Genomic DNA, 23,597 nt, shown 5'->3' on the forward strand with positions numbered 1-23,597 from the left:
TGCTTTGTAATTATGGTCCTATCTGGGTCTCGGTTTGCTCATTTGTCAAATGGGTTTTGGATGAGACTGAGACTTTGGCATGTGTTTGCATATATGTGTATCTGTGTGATCGAAAAAGCTGAAAGATTTAAATATAATTTATGCTTCGTCTATTTCCAGAAATGATTTGAAGATTTCATAATATTAAAATCACCCAGAATCAGAAAGTTATATGGTATAAAAGCAGAAATAGGAGACCACATAGAAAGAAAGAGTTTCATATACCACAGAAAATGCAAAGTAGTTCTTACTAAAGTGAGCACTGAATTTAGCTCTGAGCTTCCTGGTAGCAAAGAAAAGGGCAGAACAGGATGAGTTATAGTTTTCACTTAGATAGAAAGACATATGTAAGTTCAAGTAAGGAGACCAATTTTTAAAAATTTCCTTTTACAAAGAATTTATCATATAGAGCACAGGTCAGCAAACTACAGCTCATGAGTCAAATCTAATCCTTCACCTCTTCTTGTAAATAAGGTTTTATTAGAACACAGTCATGCCTATTTGACTACCTATTATCTATGGACACTTTATTACAATAGCAGAGTTGAGTAGTTGTTATAGAGGCCCTATGGTCCTCACAGCCTAAAATATTTGGTGTCTGACCCTTGACAGAAATAGTTTGCCACCTCCTGATATAGAACTTTCTAAAAGGAACACTGAATATAATAATGCACATTATCCCAAACGATGGCTGAAGAAGTTACTAAAACTTCTCTAACGAGATTTCTTTTATTAATACCATATAAATATCCAAGAATACAGTTTAGCTCATAATTTCGTGAAGGTATGAGTGTGTATGTGTTCATGTGTGTGTTGTTCTGGCACATAAGACCAATATACTCTAGGATCTTTGCTCCCTTAATGAATGTGTGGTGGAGCCCTGTTTAGTTCTGAAAAAAATGTTATTTTTTAATTTCCACATTTATTGAGACAAAATTGACATCTAACATTGTATAAGTTTAAAGTGCATGTGTTGAAAACAGGTCATACAACTGACTAACAAAAAGAAAAATCACCGAATCAAAAAATGTGCAGAAGACCAAAATAGACATTTTTCCAAAGAAGATATCCGGGTGGCCAATAGGCATATAAAAAGATGCTCAACATCGCTAATTATTAGAGAGATGCAAATCAAAACTACAATGGAGTATCATCTCACACCAGTCAGAATGGCCATCATCAAAAAGTCTATAAATAATAAATGCTGGAGAGGGTGTGGAGAAAAGGGAACCCTCCTACACTGTTGGTGGGAATGTAAATTGGTGCAACTACTATGGAGCTTCCTTAAAAACTAAAAATAGAGCTACCATATGATCCAGCAATCCCACTCCTGGGCATGTATCCACAGAAAACTCTAATTTGAAAAGATACATGCATCCCAGTGTTCTCTGCAGCACTGTTTACAATAGCCAAGACATGGAAGCAACCTAAATGTCCATTGACGGATGGATAAAGAAGATGTGTGTGTGTGTGTGTGTGTGTGTGTGTGTGTGTGTATACACACACACATACATATATATACACATACAGACAATGGAATACTACTCAGCCAAAAAACAAAAAAGAATGAAATCATGCCATTTGCAGCAGCATGGATGGGCCTAGAGATTATCATACTAAGTGAAGTAAATCAGAGAAAGACAAATATCATGATATCACTTATATGTGAAATCTGAAAAATGATACAAATGAACTTATTTACAAAACAGAAACAGACTCACAGACATAGAAAACAAACTTATGGTTACTAAAGGGGAAAAGGGAGGGAGGGGTAAATTAGGAGTTTGGGTTCAGCAGATACATAGTACTATATATAAAATAGATAAATAACAAGGTCCTTCTATATACAGGGAACGATATTATTCAATATCTTGTAATAAACTATAATGAAAAAATCTGAAAAAGAATATATATGTATACATATATATAAATAACTGAATCACTTTGCTATATACCAGAAACTAACACAACATTGTAAATCAACTATAGTTCAATTAAAAAAGACTATCTGAAAGAAAAAAAATAAGGTGTATGTGTTGATTTGATACACTTAATATACTGCAAAATGATTACCACCATAGCCTTAGCTGACACCTCATTCATGTCACATAATTACCATTTCTTTTTTGTGGTGAGAACATTTGTGATCTACACTTTTTTTTGCATCTTTCAAGTACACAATAGAGTATTATTAATTATAATTACCATGAGTATTAGATCCCCAGAATTTATTCATCTTATAACTGGAAGCTTATACCCTTTAACCAACATCTCCCCATTTCCCCCAGCCCCTGGTAACCACCATTCTCTTTGTTTTTATGATTTCAGCTTTTTAGATTCCACATGTAAGTAATATTGTACAGTGTTTGTTTCCTCTGTCTGACTTATTTCACTTAGCATAATGCCCTCAAGGTCCACCAAAAAAACCTTTTAGAACTAATCAGTGAATTCAGCAAAGTTGCATGTACAAAATCAACATACAGAAAACAGGTGCATTTCTATACACTAATAATGAAATATCTAAAAAAGAAATAAAATAATTCACAGTAGTATCAAAAATAATAAAATACTTAGGAATAGATATAACCAAGTAGGTAGAAGAGTTGTATACTGAAAACTACAAGACTTTGATGAAAAATTGAAGACACAAACAAATGGAAAGATATTCCATGTTCATGGATCGGAGGAATCAATATTGTTAAAGTGTCCATACTACCCAAAACCATCTGCAGATTCAATGCAATACCTATTAAAATCCCAGTGGCATTTTTCACAGAAATAGTAAAAAATTATCCTAAAATTTGTATGGAATCACAAAAGACCCTGAATTGCCAAAACCGTCTCAGAAAGAACAAAACTGGAGGCATCATACTTCCTGATTTCAAACTATACTACAAAACTCTAGTAATCAAAACAGTATGGTACTGGCTTAAAAGTAGACATATGTACTGACGGAACAGAACCAAGAGCCCAGAAGTAAACTTTTGCTCTCTGGTTGTAGTGGATATTTGCTATTCTGAGACATTGAGTGCCAACACCTTCATGTTGATAAAAGACTCCTAATTTTATTCAGATATCTATGTCTCTCTCATGCCCTCCAAGTGCTTCATGGGAACCCTCCCCCCCCCCATATTCCCATTTACCCCTCCACCCATATTCCAAGGGGTAGACCCTGGTTAACTCAAATCAGTCAGCATATTCTATCCCTCTGGCCACAGTGCTTGATTGAGGTTTTAGGCACAGGACCAGTTCAGGACAATAATTGTGAGTAGAGATTTTTTTCTAGAAGCTATGTAAGATATATTTGTTTCATGCCAGACACAAACAAGAAAGCATGGAGTCTGCAGAAGCCAAAGGCTGACATTGTGTGTCATTTAGAAGTAACCTTTGAAGGAAGCAGATATAGGGGAAAGGCAAAGAAGAAAATGGTAAATAAAGGAGTGTTTCCTAGATCAAGCCTCAACTGAAACTTACACCATCTCTGGTCTTACTGACATCATGAAGCTTAAAAGTTGTCGTTATGTAAGCCACTTACGTTAATTTTGAATGGAAAAGTAGTGATAAACTAGTCATCTTTCAATACATATACAGAAGTGAGAGAATTTGAATAATTGGTTAGTTAACAAACATCAGAAATCTCACCTGAACTTTTGGTTAAATCAAATTCTCATAGGAGAAATCTCTGAAAATGCCTAGATGGTAGAGATAATGTGGGCTGAGTTTACGTGCTGTATGTACTTGATGGACAGTTAGCAAAGGTAACATTGTCTTAGGAAAACTAAATGTATTCTCCCTTAGAGAGTCATTTTACTTTGTACAAAGGAGGGCTTCAAGGAATACTTCAAACTATTAAAAAGAAAAGAGCTTTATCAGAGCCTTCATTGAATAATGATTGCTCATTTTTAGTACAAATGAGGTACAGCAGGGAGCTCTGGGAAAATAAGATTGTCATGGTAACTGATAACACTTTTTCCCTCCTGGAACTCAGGATAGTCAAAGAGGCTGCACGAGGCCATGTTTCCTTAGAGACTTTTCCCAAGTAAAGGAAGTAAGAAAAAGGGGTATAAAAGGAACGTCTGGCATTTGGTTGAACTCTGTTCTGCCCACGAAGATAGACTTCTAAGGAAATACTGTTTTGCATAATTAGCTGAGCCAGGTAGGTGAAAGTGGCATCTCTCATTTATAATATACTTGACCTAATACAGGTGGACAGATGATTATTTTATAACCAAAGTCTGAGACAGTACTGCCCTGAAAAAAATTTCAGATTAAGTTTAAGATAAAAATTAAGTTCTTTATTGGCAGTGTTTAACATTTAGCATGAGGAAGGATTTTTTTTTTTGAATTGGCTGTAGACTGAAAACTGAAAAGCAATATTTAAATGCTCCTTGAAAGGCATGTGAACTTTCTGCGCCTAAGTTTTCTTACCTGTGAAATCAGTAGTTTGAACAGAATCTCTAATTTTCACACATTTCTCTCGATAAAAGCCTACAAGAAATTAAACTTGTCAACAGATACAGTTGCAGAGTCCCAGGATGGAGCCTAAGCAGGAGGCTCAGAAACAGAGCTGCTGGGCTTCCTTTTCTTTCTGTAATAGTCCTTAAGACATTTTATAGAAAACAATTGGCAGACATATGTGTTTTAAAGCTTCTGCCTTTTAAATAGTCACACATAAAATGTCTTAATTGCCCTTAACAGGAACTATTCTCCATCTGGTAGCACCTTTCCAAATGGCTCTGGAAGGAGGAAGGAGGCATGAACTACATCAGAGTAATCAGCTCTAGGGTTGAAGGGGTTGACGTTTGACATGGACATTCCTGCCTTCTAGCTTCTGGAAGGAAATATCCACATTTCAGAGGTCTTGCTTTACAGATCTTTCCCTCTTATGTGAAAACAAATCTTAAGAAAACCTATACATATTTCTACTCTACAATATGATAAAATTCTTGTGAAGTTAACAGAGGTAAAATTAAATGCTGAATATGAAAGCCCTTTGAAAAACTAAAGAGACATTTCAAATATAAACTGGTGTCTATAATCTAATATATTGGCTTAAAATAAGACCTTAAGTCTAGGTGTGGGCAACACTGTAAGAATGTATTGACCAAATTTAAGATCCTTCTGCAAATGGTGTGAAATTAAATTACATTTGTAGAAATTTAAAGATGTTATTTACATATGGGTTCTACTTTATTGTCCAAGCTGGGACATTTTTGAGAATGAAAGGGTGAACTATATATAGGAATTATATATAAGTGGCAGGCATTGATTGATGTACAGCAGATATTAACAGGGACAGTCTTAGGAAAATCAGACATATGGTCACCCTAATGATAGTAATTTTAATGATGGCAGATCAACTGGTCTGAGTCGTACAACAACAGCATCATATGACCCTGAGTAATTTCTTGTAAATAGTCAACTCTGATCTTCAGTTTTAAAAGACTTTTGAAACTTTGAGACAAAACAGTTACCCTTCAGTTATTTGAGAACGTTTTCCAGATGCTCATGGAATTCTGAGTACTTAAGAACTATAAAAAGAAATGAAATTGAGTTATTTGTAATGAGGTGGATGGACCTAGAGTCTGTCATACAGAGTGAAGTAAGTCAGAAAGAGAAAAACAAATACCGTATGCTAACACATACATATGGAATCCAAAAAATAAAAATGGTCATGAAGAACCTAGGGGCAAGACGGGAATAAAGACTCAGACCTACTAGAGAATGGACTTGAGGATACGGGGAGGGGGAAGGGTAAGCTGTGACAAAGTGAGAGTGTGGCATGGACATATATACACTACCAAACATAAAATAGATAGCTAGTGGGAAGCAGCTGCATAGCACAGGGAGATCAGCTCAGTGCTTTGTGACCACCTAGAGGGGTGGGATAGGGAGGGTGGGAGGGAGGGAGACGCAAGAGGGAAGAGATATGGGAACATATGTATATGTATAACTGATTCACTTTGTTATAAAGCAGAAACTAACACACCATTGTAAAGCAATTATACTCCAATAACGATGTTAAAAAAAAAAGAGCTATACAATGAGGCATTTACCATAGGTCCAATTTCGTATTCCACTGGATCTTACTTAGCTAAAACCAACTCACTGTCCTATTATATCATGAATACATTGTCTGACTTCAAGATACTGGTGCTCTATTCTCCATTTTAGGTCTTCATGACTTAGTATGTTTTTCTCAAATTTATAGAAGATTTAATTGGTACTGTTTCATGTGCCCCTTCTAGAAAGTTTTCTTAATCTTGCTGCTTGTTATGTTGTGCTTGGAAAGGAAATTACAACAGTAGATTTGTCTTTACTTCATTGATTCTATTGTCCTCATTTTCTAGTATGGGTCATTGCTATGGTAGATTGTTTGAGTGACTCGTTTTAAAATATCTTATCGAAACATATTTTACTACTCTTGGGAAAAAAAACTTTTTCATCTGCTTTCTGTCTCTCTCTGTCTCTCCCTCCAGTTTTATTAAATGATCCAATCACTAGTTAAGAATAGGTGATTATAGCAATGGCAAAATGATTTTGAGTAGTAGCAAAAACTATAAGTCAGTGGTTCTCCAACCTATCTGCACATTAGAATCTTTTGGGGGACTTATAAAATCCTAATGTGCAGGCCACATCTCAGACCAGTTATATCAGAAATTCTGTGAGTGGGACCCAAACATCAGTACTTTTTCAAGTAATGTGCAGGCCACATCTCAGACCAGTTATATCAGAAATTCTGTGAGTGGAACCCAAACATCAGTACTTTTTCAAGTTCCCAAGTGATTCTAATTAAGCAGAGAAGAGTGAGGACCACTTCTCCAAGTACTCCATAAAATGCACTAACTCTTAAGAAAATATAGCTGTTTTAGGGACACAGTTATGGAAGGGGAGTGTGTGTATATATGTAGGTAGGTGGGTGTGGGGCAGCAGGTGTGTGTATGGTATGTATGTGTATTTGGAGTATTTGACAGTAATAAAATTAGGAGTTTTGTGGAAAAAATCCATGTGATAAAAAAGGAGTTAGAGTAAGGATACTTTCCACATCAAGATGGAGAAACTTAAGAAAATGAATATATTTTTTGCAATATATATTTCATCTGGAAAGGAAGCTTGGAAAGCACCAAAATAATACTGAAAGAATTAAAGTTAGCCCCGCCAAATGACAATAACATATTGTTGTACTTCCTATTAATCTTATTTCTAGACATGGTGGGTATTTGTTAGCATGGCTATAATCAGGTTTTATTGCTTTTAGCTTACTGGTGATGAACTCTGTCTAGGGGAAACTACTAGATATTGCTGTGGGCAGCACTATAAGAATGTATTGACCAAATTTAAGATCCTCCTGCAAATTGTGTGAAATTAAGTTACATTTGTAGAAATTTTAAGATGTTATTTACATATGGGTTCATCACACATTCATGCATCATTTTATTCATTCATTCAATAAATATTTATTGAGTTTTGGCTGAATATCAGGTGTTGGTTTAGGTACAGCAGAAAAATCTTAGCCCAGTTTTACTCTTTTGTAGTTTATCTGTGCTATACAACATGGATACTTATAAGCCCTTTTTTTAGTATCTTTAAAGTTAAATATTTTTGCCAATTAGTTTGTCTGAAATCAGAGTTCTTTAAATCACTTTTGCCTGGTGTACGGTGAGCCCTTTTAATTTGCTTTGTGAATTTTTTTTGCCAATTAGTTTGTCTGAAATTGCCAGATTGTCAAACTATTTTTGCCAGTTAGTTTGTCTGAAATCAGAGTTCTTTAAATCACTTTTGCCTGGTGTAGAGTGAGCCCTTTTAATTTGCTTTGTGCATTTTTTTACTCTTTTTTTTTTGCGGTACGCGGGCCTCTCACTGTTGTGTCCTCTCCCGTTGCGGAGCACAGGCTCCGGACGCGCAGGCTCAGCGGCCATGCCTCACGGGCCTAGCCGCTCTGCGGCATGTGGGATCTTCCCAGACCGGGGGAACGAATCCGTGTCCCCTGCATTGGCAGGTGGACTCTCAACCACTTCACCACCAGGGGAGTCCTTTCTTACTCATTTTTTAAAATTATGATTTTGATCATTGCTTCTATTCCAGTTCCCATTTTCCTGAGAGTTTAATTATTAAATTGCCTCTTTAGTCTATATTCTATACATTATCAACTAGTTTAAACTTTTGTTCCTTTTTCTCTGCTTTCTGCGAGAACTTCCCAAATGTATACACTAATTTAATTAGTGTCCACTCCAGTAATTTGATGTTCTTCAGAATGAATTACATTCTTTACTGTCTCCAATGGGATTTAATTTTGTGTTGCTTTTAATTTCACTGCAATTCTTTTTTATGTCATCCATTTCCTTTGTATATAGTTCTATTACCTTTTCTTCTTTGCCTGTACTCTACTTTGGTTGAGTTGGTATCTTCTTGTAACCTTTTGAGAATTTGAGCTTTGCCTTTCCTGAGTGTTACAGATGGTATGCCTTTCCCTTATGTTTCATAGGCAATATGTTGGTTTGTATTTCTGTTTTGCTTCCCTTCACATAACTAAAGAAATATCCTGAGATGATGTTTGTGAATTGACAAGGTATATGAATGCATTTGGCCTCATTATTTGTTGAATCCCCTTTTCATACCAATAGCTAGAAGACTGGTTGATGTCTACAGACTAATCTCAGCATTTATCATACTATTTTCTAACACGGAATTATTGGACTGATTTGGAATGTCTCCTATCCTCATTATCTGGGGGAATTAACACATAATGTAAAGAATACTGTAATTCCCTTTGTGTACTCCCTTTGGATCCTCATTTTATCTAATCCTGTCTTTGGTGTTTTATATGTAAATACTCTGTTTTAGAATTCATTATGCTGTTGAAAGCGTACTATCCACTTTTGGTCGTGTGGCCTTCTGGAAATTTTAATCTCCAATTGGTTGTAGTAAGATACGTACTAGTTGGTTGAAGGGGTGGGGACAAAAAGATAACCAGTCAGTAGAAGGACGGATTTCCAGCTCTCTTAGCTGGTATAGGTTTTAAGTTTCTGAATGAAGAATTCAGAGGAACAGAGGGTTTCCAACTGACTTTTAGAAGAGCTTAGCATGGTGTACCAGCAACAATGTTTTCAATTTCTTTCCATCAGCCTTGTCTTAGTTGAAATTCCTCTAGTGTTCTACAAACAGATTGACATGTTAGTTTTTCATGTTTTGAGTTGTCTTTTTTCATATCAACAAAGTTACTTTCATCGCAGGTTAAGAGAAGTTTCAACAGAGGCTGCTAACAAGATTCTATCTGTTTTAAACTAGAAGCCCTACTATGTTGGAGGTAGGGAATAAAGTAAAGGTACAGATAGAAGCCAAACTTCTCAGAATATTGCTTGTTTATAGAGTTGACTTTAAAACTATATAAATGTTTTATATAAGTAAAACAAAAATTAAGTTTTAAAAGTCTCTTCCTTTTCTTTCAGTGTAGTCCTTCCGCTTCTTTGTCCACTATTTCGCATTTTTTCCTTACACCCATCACACAGAGGTGTCTGTGGTGTGCCCAATCTAGGATATCCTAGGTCATTTCTCCTCATATCCAGCCCCGTTGTCACTCTTTTTGTGGTTTCTCTCCTTTCCTAATTATTTTTTCCATACCTCCTTGAGGTTGGAAGGTAAAAGAGAGAGTACAGAAGAGAGAAAGAAGAGCTGTCCTCGTTTTTTTTTGTTTTTTTTGCGGTACGCGGGCCTCTCACTGTTGCGGCCTCTCCCGTTGCGGAGCACAGGCTCCGGACGCGCAGGCTCAGTGGCCATGGCTCACGGGCCCAGCCACTCCGCGGCATGTGGGATCTTCCCGGACCAGGGCACGAACCCATGTTCCCTGCATCGGCAGGCAGACTCTCAACCACTGCGCCACCAGGAAAGCCCCATTTTGTTTCTTTTGGTCAGGATATTATTAGTTTCATGGGCCCAACTGGAGATGATATAAGCTTTGGGGGTTTACATAACTTTGGAAAATTATGGAGTATTAATTGGTTCTTTTCCAGGGACATTTTTATAAAGAGGCATTTAAATTTTTTATTTATTTATTGACAGTTTCAATGTATATTTTATAAAATATTGGCTATATTCCCTGTGTTGTACAATATATCCCTGTAGCTTATTTTACATAATAGTTTGTACGTCTTAGTCCCTAACCCCTGTATTGCCCCTTCCCCCCTTCCTTCTCCCCACTGGTAACCACTAGTTTGTCCTCTATTTATGTGAATTTGCTTCTTTTTTGTTATCTTCACTTGGTTGTTGTAATTTTTTTTAGATTCCACATATAAGTGATATTATACCATATTTGTCTTTCTCTGTCTGACTTGTTTCACTTAGCATAATGCCCTCCAAGTCCATCCATATTGCTGCCAATGGCAAAATTTTGTTCTTTTTTATGGCTGAGTAGTATTTCAGTGTGTGTGTGTGCGCGCGCGCACGTGCGCATGCATGCCACATCTTCTTTATCCATTCATTTGTCTATGGACACTTAAGTTTCTTCCATATCTTGGCAATTGTAAATAATGCTGCTATGAACATTGGGGTGCATGTATCTTTTCAAACTAGTGTTTCTGGTTTTTTTGGATATATACCCAGGTGTGGAATTGCTGGGTCATATTGTAGTTCTATTTTTAGTTTTTTGAGAAACCTGCATACTGTTTTCCATAGTGGTTGTACCAGTTTGCATTCCCACCAACAGTGTAGGAGGGTTCCCTTTTCTCCACATCCTCTCCAACGTTTGTTATTCATAGACTTTTTGATGATAGTCATTGTGGCAGGTATGAGGTGATATCTCATTGTGGTTTTGATTTGCATTTCCCTGATGATGACTGATGTTGAGTTAATCATCAATAGTAAATTCATGCTATTCAGGATTCTTAAACTATAATACATTTGTTCTGAGTATGAAAGTAAAGCAATATTTTAAAACATTCTTTATGTTCCACATGGTACTGAGGTCTGTGAGGAACACTGAAGAAGGGATGCTATTCCCTTTTCTTAAGATAAGAAGTAGTAATTGAGATGATAACGTTATGCTTCAAGCAACAACACAACATGATTAAGGCCCAAAGTATTGGGTTGGCCAAAAAGTTCTTTCGGGTTTTTGGCCAACCCAATATATGACATAGGTTCAGTGTATTATAAGAACAAACGATGAGATCTATTAGGGTATTAAAACATGGTATCAATTAAGTCTTAAAAGTTCAGCGTAATTTGGTAGAGCAAAGTAATGAGTAACTATAGCACAGTGATCCTGGAAATGGGGAGAACATTAACCTTCACCTCTATTTATTTATTTTATTTTGACAATCTCTCCAATTTGATTTTTAAAGTCACAGCCACAGTTATAGGTAGGGAACCATATCTGTTGAACTTCCCAAGCGTTACATAAATAGTTTGAAGATAGATACGTGTATGTACAAGATGTATAAGATGCCTCTGTGTGTGTGTGTGTGTGTGTGTGTGTGTGTGTGTGTGTGTGTATTTTTTGAGCAGTTTTAGGTTTACAGGAAGCTTGAGCTGAAGGTACACAGTTCCCGTACATCCACTTATTGTCTCCCCTACACAGTTTTCCCTCTTATTAACGTCTTGCATTAGTGTGGTACTTTTGTTACAATTGATGAGCCAATATTAATACATTATTATTAACAAAAGTCCATAGTTTACATTAGGGTTCACTCTTTATGTTGTACGTATTACAGGTTTTGACAAACGTTTAATGACACTTGTCCACCATTATAGTAACATATGGAATAGTTTCACTGCCCTAAAATTGCCCTATGCTTCACCTATTTATCCCTCCCTCCTTCCTTCCCAAAGCCTTAGCAACCAGATCAGATCTTTTTACTGTCTCCACAGTTTTGCCTTTTCCAGAAAGCCGTATAACTGGAATAAAATAGTATATAGCTTTCTCAGATTGGCTTCTTCACTTGGCAGCCTGCATTTAAGTTTCCTCCGTGTCTTTTTGTGGCTTTGTATTTCTATTTAGCACTGAATAATACTCCATTGTATGGATGTACCACAACTCGTATATCCATTCACCTGTTGAAGGACATCTTGGCTGCTTCCAAGTTTTGGCACTTATTAATAAAGGTGCTATAAACATTTGTGTGTAGACCCTTGTAAGAACCTATGTTATTAATTCATTTGGGTAAATACCAAGGAACACGATTGATGGATCCTATGGTAAGAGTATGTTTAGTTTTCTAAGAAACTGCCCAGTGTCTTCCAAAGTGTCTGTATCCTTTTTCATTCTCACCAGCAATGAATGAGAATTGTTACTGCTCCCCATCCATGCTAGCCTTTGGTGTTGTCAGCGTTTTGCACTTCCGACATTCTGATAGGTGTGTGGTGTTATCTTATTGCTGTTTTAATTTGCAATTCTGTAATGACTTTTGATGTTGAGCATCCCTCATATGCATATTTGCCACCTGCATTATCTTCCTTAGTGAGGTGTCTGTTCAAATCTTTTGCCCATTTGTAATTACATTGTTTGTTTTCTTATTGTTGAATGTTAAGAGTTCTTTGTCTATTTTGGATACTAGTCCTTTATGAGATGTTTTGCAAAATTTGTCTCCCAGTCTGTGGCTTGTCTTAGCATTCTCTTATCAGTGTCTTTAAAAGAGCAGAAGTTTTTCATTTTAATGGAGTCCATCTTATCATTTTTCTTTCTTAGATCACACTGTCGGGGTTGCACTTGAAAAGTCATCGGTCAAACCCAAGGTCACCTAGATTTTCACCTATGTTATATTCTGGGAATTTTATAGCTTTGCATTTTATTTTTAGGTTTAGGGTCCATTTTGAATGAATTTTTGTCAAGGAATTTCTTTGTGACTATGTTAATGAGGGATATTGGTTTGTAGTTTTTTTTAGTGATATCTTTTTCTGGCTTTGATATCAGATTAATACTGGCCTCATAGAATGGATTATAAAGTATGTTCCCTCCTTCTCTATCTACTGAAAGAGCTTGCAAAAATTTGGATTTTTTCATTCAGTATTTGATATAATTCACCAATGAAGTCATTTCTACCTGTCCTTTTTTTGGGGGGTTAAAACAATTTAAACAACATTATTTTGCAGTAGTTGATGTATGATAAGCTACACATATTTAAATCCTATATTTTAATGAGTTTTAACATGTGTAAACCATTATCACAATAATAAACATATACATTACCTCCAAAACGAAATTGTCCTCATGATTCTGTCTGCTGCTCTCTGACCCTAGATCTCCTGGAAGACATTGATCTTCTCTCTTTCACTATAGGTGAGTTTCCAATTTCTTTAACTTTATATAAATTGAATCATTCATTATATTTCTTTTTGCTCTGATTTATTTCACGTAGCATATTTACATTGAGGTTTATCCGTGTTGTAGCACGTATTAGTAATTAATTCTTTTTTACTGCTGAGAAGTATTCTATTGTATGGATATAGCAGAGTCTTGTTTTGTTTTAATACATTCATCTGTTGATGTACATTTAGATCTCTTTCCTGTTTTGGGCCATTATAAATAAAGCTGTTATAAATAGTCATATACAAGTCTTTGTATGGACATATGCTTTCATTTTTCTTGGGTTATACCTAGGAGGGGGATGGCTGAATCATATGTTAGGTGGATGCTTAACTATTTAAGAAACTGCTAAACTGTTTTACAAAGTAGCCGCACCATTTTGCATTCCAACCATCAGTGGATGAGAATTACAGTTGTTCTAAATCCTTGCTAACACTTGGTAAGGTCAGTCTTTTTAATTTTGGACTTCCTAATTGGTCTGTAGTGGTATCTCACTGTGGTTCTAATTGTTATTTTCCTCATGACTAATGATGTTGAATGCCGTTTCATGTGCTTATTTATCGCTTTTATGTCTTCTTTGATGAAGTGTTTGTTGAAACCCTTTGCCTATTCTTTTGTTATTGTTGTTAGTATTGTTGGATTAGATTTGCTAAAACTTTGTTTAGAATTATTGCATTTATGTCCATGAGGGATATTGGTCCTTAGTTTTCTTTTCTTAAAACAATTTAGCTGGTTTTGTTAGTAGCATAATGTTGGTATTAGTGTGTGAGTTGGAAAGGATTCCCTCCTCTTCAATTTCTGGAAGAGTTTGTATACAATTGGCATTATTCCTTCATTAACTGTTTGGTTACCATTGAAGCCATCTGATCTTGAAATTATGTTTGTAGAAAGGATTTTAACTACAATTTCAATTTCTTTAACAAATATAGGTTTATTCAGATTATCTTTTCTTCAGAGAGCTCTGGTAGTTTGTGCTGTCAAGCAATTTGTCCATTTTATCAAAGTTTTTAAATGTTTTGGTACAAAGTTCTTCAGAATATTTCATTATTCTTTAATTTTTTCTAGACTCTGTAGTGATGTCACTCCTTTAATTCCTGATAGTCATAATTTTTCCTTGACCTGTCTGGCTAAAGGCTTATCACATTTATTGATCTTCTCAAAGAATCACTTTTCAGCTTTGTTGATTTTTGTCTATTTTCTGTTACTATTTCACTGATTTCTACTACGAACTTTATTATTTGACTTTTATTAATTTGGCGTTTAACTTGCTATTCCTGTCCTAGTATCTAAAGGTGGAAGTTGAAGTCATTGATTTCAGAATGTCCTTACTTTCTAATATAAGCATTTTTGTCTTTAATCCATATTTAGAGGCATCCTGCACATTTTAATATATTGTGTTTTCACTTTCATCCATTTCAGAATACTTCTAATTTCACTTTTGGTTTACCTCTTAGATCCATGGGCTATTTAGAAATAAGATATTTAGCTTCCAAAATTTGGGTATTTTATAGAAATCTTTTTGTTATCGATGTCTAATTAAATTTCATAGTGGTCAGAGAAGCTATTTAATGTGGCTTGAATTCTTTTAATGTTTTTGAGAGTTATTTTATGACCTCGAGTATGGTCTATCTTTGTAAATGTTCCCTTTTTACTTGGAAAGAATGTGTATTCCATCACTGAACAGTTAAAGAGGCTCACTCTATTTTGCCTGCATCAGTGACACTGTCAGCCCTCATGGCCTGCCCTGCTCTGGCAGAACATCCATGCTAATGGAGCTGGAGGGCTGTTGGGAACATCCCAGGCAAAAATGCCACAGACTCCTACTATTTCTACTCAGTATTCAGCAGTTTTCAAGCATAAATGCTTCTTACATTGTTATATGTGTTTGGACTACTTCCATAGTACAGAAATGGTTGCTTTTCTCAATTTTCTTCAGCATTTTAGTTGCTTTTAGGGGAGAGGATTTGCCAGAGTCCTCACTCAGCCATAGCCAGAGGTTGATTTGGGGCTATGGTATTTTTTTTTTTTGGCTGTGGTTATTAAACTTTTATTATATTTTAAAATCTGAAAACTGTAAAACAGTATTTATACAAACACCTGAGGACTGTTTAACTGAGCACAGCATCTTCACACAAACAATTTGAGAGAAGACCAAGTTTAAATTAGAATTTTGTCTTATAACACAAAATGAATAACATAGATGAAACCACCCTTTAAATAGAAGTATTCTCATATAAAGTACATTTGGTTTTCTAAAAAAGAAAATGTACATTCTTGCTCCTGGTGTACATTTTATTGGCATTTATAACAAATGGCTAATACTTTTAGCACAGATTCTCATAGCTATTAACATTGCACCAAACTTATACAAAGTACTAACAATAAACATATAGCACCATTTCCCCTTGAAAGTTCTAACTTTAAAAATAAAGCCCAAAATGATAAGTCTGAATTAATGCATCTTCCAAAATTTAGCAGAATAAATGGCTCAGAACTAAGCAAATTAACTAGCAACATTGCATAGGACAGAGAACTTCCCTGTATGGAAACCAATCTATGGATTGTTTCTTATCCCCTGAAGACTAAGCTGAGAGGTACTAGTGATAGCAAATGATGCACATATTTTTTTCAGAATAAAAACATCGAACTATATAAATAGTTCACCATTACCTCTGTGGCAGTGCAAAGTGCGATACTAAATTCAAAAAGAACAGATTTACTTGTTTGAATACCTACAGGTATAGAATAATATATAAATATGGTATAGTATCTGTATGAAGAATAAAACACAGACAATAAAATATATATATTTTAAAAATTTGGGCACAGGTGTCCTCATATAGAGATATGAGAAATGAATGCCTAGTTAAATGTCTAAGCTTAGAGAAAATATGTAAAGTTTTGAAATAATAGGTATTTCACTGAAAAATTTTAATCTGACTCTATCCAAACCACCCTTGTAGTATGATAGCTCCTGCATAAAACAACCATTCTATCTTACAATTGTTTGAAACTTATCAAAAACTGATAAGAACACTTTATGAAAGTTTATAAGCTTGTTTTTTTTCTTTAAATATGAACAAACACAACATACAGAGAAATAATAACGAAAGGAAAATAATTTATATGGCTATTCCCTTTCCGGAAATTGGTAGAACACAAACAGAACATTGCAGTAACAGACATAAAATATTTGAAAAAGAGATATCTACAGTTGCATCTTTAAATTCTTTTCTAAGGAAAATTTCTCATGGATTTCACTAGAGAGCCTGTCAGTCCCTGATACTTTCCCCCCTTTGGGATGTAGCTGTTTTGGTTTTATATATAAACATTAATCAAAATCAGTGGTGTTTCTCTGTTTCCTGCATTAAGTATATTTGTAAACTGTACAATTAAATAATAAACTGTAAAGTGTAAAATAATAAAAAGACATAAAGGACTGCCAAGTTGAATATGCTAATACTAACATGTTAACGTGTTTTAAAGAAGTAGACTGGACTTGTAATGTAGTTCTGCAATTCTGGATATAACGTAGTTTTAGAGGAACTGTCTACAGAACAAAAACTGCTACGAGAATAAAAATACTTTTAAATTAAAAAGTTATCAAGACAATTGAAAATTATGTCTAATCTAAACTTACACATTTTTTTCAATTATATTTTCCTTCTTTAAGTTTTTCAATATAATAACATAACTTTAAGGCTGGCCCCAACTCCAGCCCCATATACTTCATCATCACATCACTTTTGAGTAGTAGCAGAGCCTTCCCATCAATCTCATGTTGCATGAAGAGGTCGGCGAGGGGGCCTGATATCTGAGGATCTTTATGTTTCATAAACTGTATCACTTCATCCACAGACCAGGTTGAAGGGTCCTTAGAGAAGCCTTGTTTCGGGACACTGGGGTCAGGTACAGCTATATAACTTGGAGCTTCACTTTTCCTCTGCATCTGGAATGTAACTTCATGGTGACTGCTCTTGGGAGGTGATTCGGTCCCCACCAGTGTTGAACTCGAGGTGCATGGCACACTTTGAGAAACACTACTGGAGACCGGAGTATGAGTGCTTATAGGACTTGTGCTGGCAGGATTCAAAGAACTTGCTGGATTTAGTGGTGAGTTTTTGGATTCTTCAGAAAGCATTTCCCCTTTGGGCATGCCATTTCCCTCAGAAGATAATACTTCTTCTACAAGAAAAAAAAAAGACAAAGGCAATAAGAAAAAAGACAAAGACAATTATCAACAGACTTACAGCTCGAATACTATTAAAAGGTCAAAAATCCCCTAACTGCCAACAACAGTTCACTTAAGCCATGCTATACTGAACCACAAACCTCTAACACAAAGCACATGGCCATCCCCTTCTTGGTGTTTATAGTAATGGACACTGTCCTGAAATCCAAATTGATTCTAATGATATCACCTATTTTTCTCATGGCAACTAACCCTTGCCAGTCTTGCCACCGAGACTATGAACACCTCACTAAAGCATTTATTTTTAGGAATGCAGTTCTTCACAACTCTTTGTTACAATATGATCACAGAGTTGGTTTCTAACATTTGCTTACTCCTTGGGCACTTAAAACTTTCACTGGAGAAATGTACTAGGTTTTTCTATTCCTCTTTCTATCAGCTTTTAGCAATACAAAGCTGAATGGAAAATATGGCTTATAACTGTTTTTCTTTAATCTGAGGAGAAATGACAACTGTGCACTTCTGAAGGGAATGAAGTGCTCAACAAAGCTGCCAAAGTAGTAGCCTAACTGCCAAACTGATTTGGGGGAATATAATCCCCAACTTCCAGCATCAACACTCAAGAGCATATAAGTGATAGAAGAGTGACTTTTCTCCCCAATCTTGCAACATGTAAATACTATTTACCTTCAGAGGCATGCACTTCTGTTTTGGGGAGCTTAGGAGAGAGAGGAGCAACATAAGGCAGAGGTTCCTGAGAAGGTCGTTTGGTGCTTTTCTTTTCTGTTGTATCTTCTTTTACTGATTTGTTTTGATCATGCTCTGCAGGGCTATGACCATTACCTCTATGAGAGCTAAAAGGCTGGCTACTCAAAAGGTTATCACACTGCAGGCTGTGGCACAATTTCTCAAGAAAGTGAAGAGCACATGATGCACTGTTCACTGGAGGGAGCTGTATGGAATGAGCTTCCCCATCAGAGGAGGCGGTTATCACTTCTCCTCCACGATCATCTGGCTTAAGGAATCCAAAAACAGTCTTATTTTGAATGGCACAATCCACACAGGCCTGCACTGTCCGCCGGAGCACCACATTGACAGGGCCTGGGCCAAAGTGATCGGGCAGCTGCTGGATTTTCTTCTGATCCAGGTGAGGGCCAGAGCTTCCATGTTTGTTTACATAGACACAGACTGTAGGCATCACTATTTTAGATGACCCAGGAACAGCATCCATATCATATAAAACACCGCCACGTCCTCTGGCCAGCATACTGACAGAAGTTGAAGATGTGGAACATACAACAGGAATACATTTTTCCTTTCTTCCTGAGTTTGGGCCTTTTTTCCTTGGTGTGATATTTTTAACAGAACTCCCCTTCTTGGGGACTGAAGTATGTGCAGGTGGTTTAGTACGACCTGATTTCCTGATCTGCTGTGTTGGTAATATTACAGCAGTTTTCTGTAGAGACTGCATTGAACGCTGGGTTGCTTTGGAAGGAGAAGGCTGTGTTTTTGCTGTATTCTTTGTAACAGGAACATGAGTTCCTGGTGGTTGTAATACATCTCCTGTCAGGTGACACCACCCAACTGGGAAAATATCTAGACAGTCATACTTGCACCAATAATCAAAAGCTCCACTCCAGCCATCGAATGTGATATAAACTTCATCTCCTTTAACATTTCCAGTAGTTGCAGGGCAGATCAGATAAGGGTTCTTTCTGTCTATAGCTTCAAGTTTCATTCCCACTTTAAAATTATTTAGAGGTGGCTTTGGTGGTTCCTTCTTAAAGAATGTTGCAGGTGCCATTTCAGATCCACTCAGTGTTCGCAAGAGGAACATTGGCCAAGATGATATGTTCATCTGGTACCCCAGTAGAGGCTGAAATAAGTCCCCCTCCTTTTCACATGTCCCAACAGGCTGTATGTCCGCAGAATCAACAAGCCACCAAAAATCATTTCTGTTGTCACTACCATCCAGTCTTAAACGTAGCCTGGCACCAGTAATTCCAACGACTGTGGCGATACATATTGAAATCATATTGCGAGGGTCATGGGCTTCCAATTTCATACCAACTTTGAAGTCATTAGCTGGTGGAATCTTGGACTGTCTGAAACACTCTGAAGGAGCACTTAAAGATCCAGTCTCTTTCAAGTAATTTTCCCAGTGAAAATCATCATTTTGCACAGAAGATGTGCCTGACTGAGGAGCTTTCTCTTGATTCTCCTTCTTTGCATCCACTGACTCTTCATTCACTGCTCGCCCCATGGTATCCCTCTCTGGTGTTCTTTGCTCGAGTCTCGTCGGCGAAAAGAGCGAAATTCTGTCAACACTGGTCCAGCGAGCCGGTACCGGTCTTCACACCACCGCCGCCATGTTTGAGAAGCTGCGCACGGAGCCGCGCATGCCCCGCCACCGCTGCCCCGCCCCCCGCCCCGCTGCCCGCGTGCCCTGGGGTTGCCGCAAGCTTGCCCTCTGACCTCGGCCGCGTGCGGGGCCCCAGCCCGGGGTTCAGCCGGAAGGCCGCGCAGGTGGTGGCGAGCCATGAGACTTTGCGGCTCGGGGAAAGCCCTTGGCAGTTCTCCTTCATCCTCACCCCACCCCAATCTGCCCTCCCGCCAAAAAAAAAAAAAAAAAAAGCCAGTCGCAGCCCGTGCACCCAAGACCGTGGTGGGCCCCCAATTGGGAACCCAGGGTCCACGTCAAATTTCATCCAAGGGGAACTCGCTCCCCTTGGCCATCGACTTCGACTCTCGGCCACCGCCCACCCTCGCCACCGGGGCTATGGTATTTTAAACAATGAGTGGGAAGTTTTGAGGCAGTATTCCCTAACAAAATTTTGTTCCTCCAAAATCCAGGGTGGTCTCTTCAAGTTTTGCACCAACAACTGAGAGAAAAAGGCACCTACCTATATATAAAATGTAACTACAGTTAGCCTGTTTTGCAAAGTGTGAGTTGGAATTGACAAATTCCATATTAATTAACAGAATTGTTATATATATGCTAAGTAACAATTAGCAGTTGAGCTACAGAGGTAATAGAAACTGTATAGAAAAATGCAATGGGCATAGTCTGTTATTTAGTCTCCACTTTTGAGCAGTTGCTTACAGTACAACTAAGATGTCAATGGAATTTTCTCTGAGGCAACCAAAGAGATCTTTTCCCTGTAGAAGGTCATGGATGGTAAACTGAGCTGTGATACAGATAAGGATCAGTGGATAACAAAGAACCAAAACAAGGATAGAAGCAAATCAGGACATAACATTTCCTTCAGCTAAGGCTTTTTCTAGCTCCCAGAAAGTCTGGATTGTAGTCAATACCATTTACACCACAGCAATACTTGTTAATAATTATATCTCATATATATATTTATATTTATCATATATTTATATTCAAATGTATTATATTTATATATTTATTTTATATTTACATATTTATATGAGATATAATTTGTATATCTTGTACACAAATATACTATCAAGACTATCGATTAAAGAATCTGGATGTAGTGAGGTTACATGTTAAATTGCACATTTTCATTCAGTAGAGGTGCAAATAATTTCTGTCTTGTAGAAAGGGTGATGTCACAGCTTACAGTTTATTGCTCTGTAGACAATTACCACTTTTGTATTTAACCCAGCAGTCTTATCCTAACATTCCTTATTACATTGCCTACAATTAGTTAGCTCCTCAAATGTTCTTTGAATCAATCTTAACATTTTATTGGTTCCTTCATTAATTAATTTTTTAAATAAAATTTTTGACATGTTATAATTTAAAAATTTTGAAAATTATACTTTAGTAATATGTGTGTAGATAGAAAAATCTAGAAAGAGGGAGAAGAAGAAGGAAAGGGAGAGAGAGAAAATGCACATTATTTAGTACACTGTGAATAATTATTTCCATGAGGTAGATTCCATTTAAATTTTTCATTTTAAGACCCTGGGTTAGAAGGAATCTTTCAGATACAGTTGACGTATATGCATGTGTCTCAATGACAGGTACGTGAACAGCCCCTGTTTATAGAGCAGGATAAGGTTCATATTAGAATTCTCCAGGGAGCGATTTCAAAATATATTCAATACTTATTCATGTTCCCCCTTCTTCTTCTCCCTCCACTTCTATCATACTTCTAGGCCTGGATTCAGCTGCAATTAAGAGAAAACAAATTATGTGTCTTGCCTAAATAGGAGTTTACCTATTTTTTTCTCACTGACCAAGAAATTCAGAGATAAGCTACCCAGGGGAAGTGTAGCTGCTCAAGGAAGTCATTTTGACTCGGGTTCCTTTTTGCCTCCTGATCCTCCAATCTTGGAGTAAGATTTTGTTCCTCATGGTGGAAAGACATTGGCATTCCCTTTAAAAGTTATTATTCCCCATACCAGGCAAGAAGAAGGGAGAATGGTAAAGAGCAAAACACATGTCAGCTAGATTTGTCTCTTTTCAGGAAAACTGTAGATTTCCTAAATGTTCCACCCAGCAGATTTCTATGTTTATCTCAAGATACCGAGTCACAGAGTCAAGTATAGCTACAGAAGTCTGGAAAGGGGAGCATTAATGGACACAGCACTCTCTCAATAAAATCTGTGTTCTCATAAGGGGAGAATCCATTTTGGATAGGCAGGTAGGTGTTACAGCCACCAAAAGGGTATTTGAATCTGGAGGATGAAGTACTTCTCTACACTTTGAAATTTTCCCCAATTGATTCTGGCAGTCACCTTACCAAACTCGTCATTATTTGAATAATGGTATCTGAACAAAACCCATTCTTACCTGCTGAGTTTCTACTTTATAAGATCGTTCAGGACTAATCATTACATTTATAATTGTGAATACAAGCACTGTTGCCTTTCTAATATTTGGAGTTTCTCCTTCTCTTTTTAAAATTCATATTTTTATTATTTGCGTCTCTCAAGCGGCCCTTTGTCTGATGTTATTGTTTTTGACTTTGCTTCCTGGATTGCAAAAGTTTAAACCAGCAAACAAAAATCACAATTCCATTGTCAAGCTAGTATCAGCTTTCCACTAAACTGTCAGTATTTCACAATATATAATTAAATTTTAAGTTCTAAAATCCTTTTGTAGAGAGAATTTATTATAGTTTGGTTACTTAGCTTCAGTTTACCAGTTTTTTATTTGTTTTCTGTCTTCATACAAATGCCAAGTAGACATAAGCTCACAAAGGTAGGGGTCCAACTTGGTTGTTGTTTGTAGTGGTATCACCTGTGTCCAACGCGTATGTAGAGCTCAATAAATCTTTAATAAATGAATGAATACATAACAATAGCCAGATTGCATTGGAGGGATCATTTTATATAGTTATCATATGAATATTTCTATCTGCATAGCTACTGGGAAGATTTCTTCTTTTGCAACTAAGATCATTTGCTCACTAACTTTTCCTTCAAAATCAAATTTATATAGTTCTTATATAGTTTCCTGGCGGTTAGGATGATTCCTTGAGGGATAGACTCATATTTTAGAAATGTAGAATGGCTTATCTTGGTCTGCTTTAGAGAGAGGTGAACACAGTGGGGGAATACAGCTACTGACCTTATTCAAGTAATACTTGTGAGCAATTTTTGCCCTGTTATCTGACTGTAAAGTTTGTTTTGCTTTCTTTTCTGGAAGCAAATATTGTTCTACAGTTGAAAAAGCCATAAGGCTAAAAATAACCCTTCCAACCTGCGTTTGTGGCAATATCAGAATACCTGCATGAAACAGTACTCTGGAAAAAGAAATTACCAAAGCTTTCTCAAATTGAATATAAAGAGAGTTAAGGAAACAGTCTATATGCTTGTCATTTTACATCTTAATTCCCAGTGTTACTTTGTAATAAACAGTATTTTCCAGTTTAAGTTTTTTACTTGTGCTTCACTGAGAAAATTATCTAAAACTTGGAAACCTCAAGTTTAATTACTAAATTTTGGTAAAAGAGATTATTATCATTCTTTTAGTGCAATTTTGGGCTTGACTTTATATTGTCTGGGCCTTCTTATATCTCTAGAGAGGCAGAGACTAATTTGTAAATTTTTATCCGGAAGAAATGCAAGTAATTTCTGTCTAATGGAACA

At 36.5% G+C, this 23,597-nt stretch overlaps 1 protein-coding gene and 1 long non-coding RNA gene across 2 annotated transcripts in view; one reads left to right on the forward strand and one right to left on the reverse strand.

Annotated features, from left to right (window-relative positions):
- Positions 1 to 23,597, forward strand: part of LOC132594522 (uncharacterized) — a 432,335-nt gene that overhangs the window by 263,437 nt on the left and 145,301 nt on the right. The window lies entirely within an intron of this gene.
- On the reverse strand, positions 16,986 to 19,791 carry LOC115845629 (sex comb on midleg-like protein 2). The gene is made up of 2 exons (XM_030843707.3): positions 18,216 to 19,791; positions 16,986 to 17,521 (listed from the first exon to the last, which is right to left on the reverse strand). Exons 1-2 carry the CDS (start codon positions 19,789 to 19,791, stop codon positions 16,986 to 16,988), a joined length of 2,112 nt encoding a protein of 703 aa, XP_030699567.1.

The sequence above is a fragment of the Globicephala melas genome, chromosome X (assembly GCF_963455315.2).
Source record: "Globicephala melas chromosome X, mGloMel1.2, whole genome shotgun sequence".
Lineage (NCBI taxonomy): Eukaryota > Metazoa > Chordata > Mammalia > Artiodactyla > Delphinidae > Globicephala > Globicephala melas.